This window comes from Monopterus albus, unplaced genomic scaffold (genome assembly GCF_001952655.1).
Source record: "Monopterus albus unplaced genomic scaffold, M_albus_1.0 scaffold61.1, whole genome shotgun sequence".
NCBI classification, from domain to species: Eukaryota; Metazoa; Chordata; class Actinopteri; order Synbranchiformes; family Synbranchidae; genus Monopterus; species Monopterus albus.
Window position 1 is genome coordinate 1,914,126 of NW_018127941.1, and position 7,892 is coordinate 1,922,017.

The window sequence follows — 7,892 nt, forward strand, 5'->3', positions numbered from 1 at the left end:
TTTGATTGTCCTATTACTTTCTACTATAAGAGGAGTCATCTTAATTTTAATTAGGTTCTTATGAATAACTCCTCTGGAGTTGATTCTTGATTTATATAATTTAGGTGGGCGGGGGGCAGACACAGTCTCTATGGGGTACTGGGAGTGTTGGGTGGGTAGCAGCTGCAAGGAGACAGCAGAGAGGCGTGTAAGACTGTGACCCTGCATCCTGGACTCAACTCTGGGTTGTCATAATTTAGGTTGTAAAACAAACTCGTCCAGATTTCTAGATAAGAGAGCCGCACCACCCAAAGTGGGATGGATGCTGTCTCTGCTAATCAGACCAGGTTTTCCCCAAAATGTTTTCCAGTTATCTATGAAGCCCACGTTATTTTCTGGGCACCACCTAGACAGCCAGTGACCATTGTGAGTTTTTCTTTGTTTAACAGAAGGGTACCAACAATTTTGTCCATGTCTGTATGTCCTGGTTCCCCAATGGCCATTCCAGCAATGAGTAAATGCAGTGGAGAAGAGCAAAAAGCAACTTTGTCGGGGCCAGATGACAGAAGACTGGATGAGAGCATCTCCAAAAGGCCAAAACCTGTTGAGTGTTCCTGATCACCAGTGGTGAGAAAACAAATGAGCTTGTAGGTAAATCTGAAAGGGGCTACTGTAGTATGATCACCCTCAGAGTCAGGGGAGCCTGCTGTGTACTATGTTAAACTGCAGCAGGATTTATTTGTTTCTTCAAAAGTCTTGCATATTTTATTGGAACTGTTCAGTTCAAAGAAAGCTGGGATTAAACAAGTGTTTTAAGGCTGTTGTAGCGGTGTTGACTTAGACTTTGAGATGTTCACACATATATTATTTTGTTCCTCCACGTGTGTAAAAGTAGATGGATAAAACATTAAAAACATCTTTATTACTGTCTAAGACAATGGCAACACATGCCATAACTTCAAAATAGCGCTTCTCTGACAGTCCAAAAAAAAAAAAAAACAACATTGTATGGTTCAGAAAGTAGGGATTTAATAAAAGGTGACTGGGTTTGATTTACAGATATCAAACTTTTTACTAAAATGTGTAGCAATATACCCAAAATATATTATATACATGTGATATACTGTACAACATTGTGCAGTGGAATTCTAAAAAAAGTCATCAGCTTTATGAAGACTAAAGTGTCTCTTGTATCATGTGCGGACAAGTGAGGCCAGGTACACCCACACAGACAAGACATTATTAGGGAAAGGGTGCACATACACAGCCAGAGCAAACTCTGCATTTGATGCCTGAATGTTGTGAACTCCAGTGCTGTACACTGCCTCTATGATGGGCCGAATCTCGGAGAATGGCAGATTCAGGGGGAATCCTGAAATCTACAAAGAAATAAATGCCTATGAGTGGGAAGTTCTGATCATATTCTTACTGCCTGCTTTTACAGAGCAGAGAATATAATTGAAATGACAGATTGATAACTGATTATGTCATTGAATGATTCAGTTTTTTTTTTTTTTTTGGAGTTACACTCATTCCTGACTTACCCTGTTGTCTCCCAGTAGGTTCTGCAACTCATGGCGGTGCCCTTCTGCTATGTCCTGCCCCCCGCTCAGCTCCAGTTTGGGCAGGAAATGTTTCAGGGTGGTGGTGCAGTAGCGGTTCCAGCGGGTTGGTTGACGAGGGCGCCACTCCATGATCTTCTCCTTGAGGATCTTCTCAATTCTGTGAAGAGTGAGATGTGTTTTGTGTAATGTGTGCAAAATCAGAATGATAGTGTTAGAAATAACTAAGTCATCTGCCATAACTTGCCTGTCCTGAAGCTCTGCTGCAGCTGCTTTGTCTATGTGTCGATATACCAGCTCCTCTGGCTAAAGGTAATTAGATTTAGTAGAAAATAGATGTTACCAGGAGAGATACTACAAGACTACGCAGAGGTGCTGAACATGTACCTGTACACTGGACAACCCAGGGTGGGAGAAAGATCGGGAGAAAAAGGGCTTCCACAGTTTGGCTTTGGTGGTGTCAAAACTCATCCTCATTGGTGAGGTGTATTGTTGAACGTTGAACCACACCTAGATAACAAATCAAAGAACATTAAAATAACGTAAAGCAACCAATTGGAAAGTATTAATGTAACGTCACACTGTGAATTATTTTAATGCTCACTCACATTGTCAGCATTGACCAGGCAACCAACTGTTTGCAGGGGGCAGAAGGTGTCATACTGGCCATAGTACTGACCACTGCTAGGATTCCAGATCACGTAGCGGCTCTGCTCAAAGGTCAGGACATATGCTGTGGGTCCCTACAAAATAAAAAGCTCAGTGGAGGACTCAAAAGCTCTCCATTATTTTATTTTATATATTCATACCTGACTTTTTAATCGTAATAACTAATTAAATAACTCAAATTTTTAAAGCTCTATGTACAGAAAAATGTCCTCATGTTTCACAAACTAATGTTACCTACCTCTGGTATAGCAGTGCCAATTATAAGCCACGCTTTCTTGCCCATAGACAGAAAGTAGTTGCATAAGAGCACAGCATGTTCTTCTTCATCTCCTGCCAGAAGGGTGAGGAATTGCTATAAATAAGAAGAGGAGTCACAAGGGACTATAAGATGGGCATTTCCCTCCTATTACAATATCAATATCTCAGAGAGGGTTCACTTACATCACAAGTGCTCCACAGGTCGCAGGCACCAGAAAACGAAATACTGTCTGGCAGAGAAGGTATGAGCGAGACAAATCGGGCAACCAGGGCCTGTATATGGATAAAGAATGTGACTCCAAAAACATGAGCAACATGGGCAATTTAAGCAGTGTGTCTACATTCAGTTCCATCACACTGACCATGGCTTCCTGAGAGTTACTGGGGAATGCATCCAGTAGCTCCTGTGGGGGGTTGAGGGGTCGAATATAACGCGTGATGAAGACTGTTTTCCCATTGAGATCTATGACGGTGGTAATACAGGGTCGGTCTGGGTGGCTCTGTACTGCATCCCTCTCAAATCTCTCTGAAGCCTGCAGTAAATGTTCAGGTTCCTGGGTGTCAAACTACATAAGAAGGTCCAAACATAGCTGCAGATTAATATGGGTCAGAACCATGTAAATTAATTAAAATGCATTAAGAATGATGCAGCCATGAATGGGTTAATTATGTAAATTAAAAAGGATGTGTTCTAGTGAACTGTTACCTTTACTTCCTTTATCTAGTACATGCAGCAGAGCAAAAGCAAATAAATGACAGAAAAAGTTGGCAAACATAAGAAAAAATGTATACATTGATGCATAACCTATCTGGTTCAATTTAAATGAAATTAACTGGATGTGAATTTATTAGGGATGGGACAATATATTGAAATTCAATATATCACGATACAAAACATCACAATGTGTAACGTTTTGTCCTGCAATATATCGTGTGGTCTCCATACACCAGCAACCTCATAGTTTTTTGTAAACAAGTCAATATAGCTGGTTATTATCAAACCAGAATAGGTTTGATTATCTAAAGGGAGTAAACAGAGGAATAAAATACAAGTACTCCGCAGTTAATCATTGTTGACATTGAGTTTTTAATTTTATTGCAATTTAATTGAATAGTACACACCATATCATGCACTGAATCTTATTGAGAAGAAGTCATGTCGTCCCATCCTTAGAACTTGTATGTTAAAATATAAAAAAAGAAACCTATTCAAAGATATAGATGAACTGAGGCGAATTAAAACACAGTGAAGCACAATGGAAACTAAAAGCAGGCAATCCATCCTTGAGGTTAGGACCTGGGCGTGACTTACCTTCTCCCTAATAGACTCTCCAGGCACCAGCTGAGGCTCAATAGTGATGAACAGTGTAATAAATGCTCCCTCACTCAGGCTCCGCAAAATATCATAACCACCGTTAGTACCATAGCTTCGCTCCTTACTGTATCCCAGCAGCACTGCTGGTGTATTCACCTTGAATGTGCCATCAATCTGCCAGGTGGGATTAAAAAATAGACTGTCAGTATTCAGTCAGTGTGCATCTCTGTAAATAAGGCCACAACTCTTAATAAGTACACAATGAGGACACCCACCCTGGTTTGAGAATAAATGGTGCTGAAAGGAATCTTGACAGAGCCCAGCCAGTGTCTCTCTACCTGGGTGTGTACTGATTTCCCTCTGTCTTTGTCATTCTGAGGATCAAATGAGATTAAATTATGAAGCAAAGAAAGATGAATGCAATCAAAGGAGCATGTACCTGATATGAGCAGTATGGGAGAAAATGCACAGTATTTTACTCACCACTCCGGTTTCATAAACCACCTCATCAAATATGTTGATGAAGACTTCATCTTTGACAGATTGTAAACTGGCAGTGCTGTAGTCACCATTTGGGGCACTATGGAGAAAGAGAAGAAGAGTTTTACATTTCAGCTGCTTTGTGTTACCTGAGTTACTGTAAGTGCATTTAACTGTTTGGAGAGAGTCATATGTTTTGAAGGCATACAAGTAGATAAGTTGATTTGGAACTGGTCACAACTACTGTTAGCAGCAGGTGGCTTTAACACACTGAAAGCAATTTTGAAATAGCCTGGAGAGACTATGAATTTGTCCCTGAACCATTTCCAGTATTCCTCAGTGTGCCTACACTTACCCAATCTTGTCTCCAAATCACATTTATGATGTAGTTAATCATAGCTGGAATATTACACAAGTCAACTTAACATGCCATATTTCTGATTAAAGCTGTCTCAGGTAAGTATAAACACATTACAAGCTACTGAATGTACTGATGCTGTGAAACAGCTGTTTTACCTAAATGGCAGCTGCAGCTCCTCATTCCAACAGGGGTTTGGTCCATCAGCAGTTGTCGTTTGAAGTACTGTGCGCTGGAAGGAAACCTCCACAAATGGCCTCACCTGTACCTATAGCACATCACACAAAAGCAGACACGTGGATCAGCACCAATGGAGATCTTGCTGCTGATCAGCTCTAAAGTAACCTGAGGTGTATTGTACCTGGCTGAGGAGCCAGTCACTGCCCTGGATGACACCCTGAGATGACTGCCCTGGTTTACTGAAATACAAACAGAGGCTGATGTTCTCGCCATTGACTAAATGTACACAAAATCATGAAAATAGAGATACAATTGTTATAATTATTTCTAAGGGCAAATAGAACTTTTCACTCTATTGTAAACTATTCAGAATTTGCCTGGGTACGCTGAACACTCACTTGCTCTGGGGTCTCCGGATGGGGATGCTGTAGGCCCGGATGATGTTGATGAGCAGTTTGATGTCTCCATCGGATAGATTCTGAGTTGTCACTTTCTTTCTTTCTTTCCTCTGAGGTTTCAGGGGTCGCTTGGGTTCAGCCAGCTTGAAAAGATTTCTTCCCAGAATCCTAATTGTCATAACAATGCCCTTTATTAATTGTTCATTTAAACTGACATCAGACTGAATGCAGGTATTTCCTGGCTGATCACAAAAAATTTTCCTGAAAGTGAGAGACGGGCTCAGTCCCTCCTGGTTTTTAAGATTTTATGACTGCATTACTGTTTACCTCAACCTTTTATTCTGATTTGACCTTTGATATTAAACACTATTAAAAATGGAACCAGTAAGGTGAAAACTGGTTTATAATACGTTGCTTAATATACATCTACTGAAGGGATCAGTTTTGTCCTGTTACAATTTTTATTTAACCTTTGTATAACCAGGGTAAAAATCCCATTAAGGTTGACCACCTTTTTTTAAGGGAGCTCCAAAAAGAGGGCAGCTTTACAAGTTACAGACAAAACGAGAGTAATATGAGTGAAAATGCAGTAAGATGTCTTTCAGTATCATGGTATCCAAAGCAAGATTCATATATCTCACATTAACCAAAACATATTTTATTCTGAATGATCACTGGATTAAAAGATATTAGACACACAAAGATTAACTACTGCAGTTACACAATGATGCTGAAAGAGAATGAAATAAATGTATTTCTAGTATCTAGTACTGGACTTTTTGTGCCGTCAATGCTACTTTATTGATGATAACATTTACTGGGTTCTTGAAGATTTACACTTTTAAAAAAGTCCCAGAAAAGATTGAATACTACAAAAGGTTGAGTCACTACTCTACTGGTACTCTGGGTTCAAACTAAATGGAAGAAGAGAGACACAAGAGTCGGGAAAATGAAAAACTAAGCACATACCCAGCACCTGCACCACTGTTACAATGTAAAGCAGAAGAATAGCAGAAAATGGAACAGAAGAAAATAACTTTCATTTTCAATAATGAAAAAATGTGAAAAGTCACAGCCAACAGCGTGATAGGCCTTGGTGTATATAATTATGTATACATCTACTCAAATACCATCAATGACTAAAATTTATTTCTAACTTTCTATTATGACCACATGTTGTGAGGTCTGCTTGAAAACACTACCTCATCCAGTTCCAGAGAACAGTATTACTCAGCCAGGGGAATGCAGTGTTGAGCTCAAGATCAAATAGACTAATGCAGTATCAGGCCAAGAAGCATACTTAAATAAGGCCCTGTCACTCTGTCTGATTGTTTGATTTGATGGTTAATCCAATATCTCAAGGTATTCCAAGTTATCTAACCTTTCCTTTACAAACTGAGCAGGGAGATCAGGCACTCTTTGAAACTCTTTGCTTTTAAAGGAAATCATGTGGGATATACAAAAATGATGAATTACTGTACAACACAAAGTAGCACTTAGTGTTTGGACCAGTTTCTCGTAACTTGCAAGAGAGAAACATTCCAACTTTGACAGATAAAACGCATCACAGTAACAGAAAAGAATGTGAGCTGTGAAGGACGGGAGTTGAAAGTGAGATGGTGAATGTCTGGGGGTGTGTTTACCCAATGCTTGGTATTTCCTCTTCTATCACCAAGTCCGAGAGGTGGTAATGATGCTTGGCAAGACGAAATCTGTTGATGACTGATTCTCGGATCTGTGGGACCATACCAAAATATACAACATTTAGACGACATTCACAATACATGAGGACGTGGCCCAAATCCAATTTTTTTCCCCTCCAAGTGGCTCAGATCTGACTTTTTTCACAGAAGTTTAAACAAAGCAAATCAGATAGATCCTCCATTCACATCACAGGCTTTAATGCTCAATTTTTGATTGTTGATAGTTCATATTCATGTATCGATGGATGAATCCGGCTCTGGGGTTGATGTCCTAAACTGCTACACATGCACAGATTCTTTAGTTGAACATTTATAGAGTTTCTATTCAAACCGTAACTGAGCAGTTTTTCAGGGAATGACACGATTTGAAATGTGCACAAATTATGTTGGTATTCCATGCATGCTCACATTTCAGTTAAATGTGTGCATGCATGGCAGTTTAGGAGCTCAGCAGTGTCACTTACAAATATGAACATGAACCATCAGCACAAACAGATTGGACTACAAAATCTGAATTAAGCATTAAGGCCTTTAACATGAATGTAGCCTTAGTGCCATCTTGAAACATGTTTATATCAGATGCTCACCTTCTGAAGGTATTTGGCCACTAAAGCTCTGTGGGGATCCAAATGTTCTTTGGTATCAATTATCTCTCCCTCCTTCAGTCTTTTCTCATACTCCTGAAATCATAAGCAAATAAAAAATAAAAGAATTGCACTGATACATCCTCTTTCAACCATATCCATTATATTCTGCAGCACAGATGTACCTGGAACACTTCATCTGTGACCTCCCTCTCCAGAGCAGGAACACATTTGTAATTTCGAAACTCTGCAACTTCCTGGTTCCTGAGCCTGAGCAGCCGTAATCTTTTGGACCTATCCAGCTCTTCATCGGTCACAAAGTCAAACTCCTGCTGCAACTGTTCCAGCCGGAAGTACTCTGGAGCTGTCACCTCTCCGCCACTGGCCACCTGGCAAGCCACAGGGT

General features: G+C 40.0%; 1 protein-coding gene across 1 annotated transcript in view; it reads right to left on the reverse strand.

The window, feature by feature from the left end:
• Window positions 1–962: 962 nt before the first annotated feature.
• Window positions 963–7,892, reverse strand: part of cc2d2a (coiled-coil and C2 domain containing 2A) — a 17,964-nt gene continuing 11,034 nt past the window's right edge. Inside the window, exons 24-38 of the mRNA XM_020603355.1 lie at window positions 6,843–6,934; window positions 5,200–5,367; window positions 4,983–5,040; window positions 4,780–4,889; window positions 4,267–4,363; window positions 4,059–4,157; window positions 3,781–3,957; window positions 2,831–3,034; window positions 2,652–2,741; window positions 2,449–2,562; window positions 2,150–2,284; window positions 1,929–2,051; window positions 1,789–1,847; window positions 1,524–1,701; window positions 963–1,358 (exon numbers count right to left, since the gene is read on the reverse strand). Coding sequence (XP_020459011.1) covers window positions 1,173–1,358; window positions 1,524–1,701; window positions 1,789–1,847; window positions 1,929–2,051; window positions 2,150–2,284; window positions 2,449–2,562; window positions 2,652–2,741; window positions 2,831–3,034; window positions 3,781–3,957; window positions 4,059–4,157; window positions 4,267–4,363; window positions 4,780–4,889; window positions 4,983–5,040; window positions 5,200–5,367; window positions 6,843–6,934 — 1,890 coding nt within the window. The 3' untranslated portion in view covers window positions 963–1,172. The remainder of the gene's footprint in view (window positions 1,359–1,523; window positions 1,702–1,788; window positions 1,848–1,928; window positions 2,052–2,149; window positions 2,285–2,448; window positions 2,563–2,651; window positions 2,742–2,830; window positions 3,035–3,780; window positions 3,958–4,058; window positions 4,158–4,266; window positions 4,364–4,779; window positions 4,890–4,982; window positions 5,041–5,199; window positions 5,368–6,842; window positions 6,935–7,892) is intronic.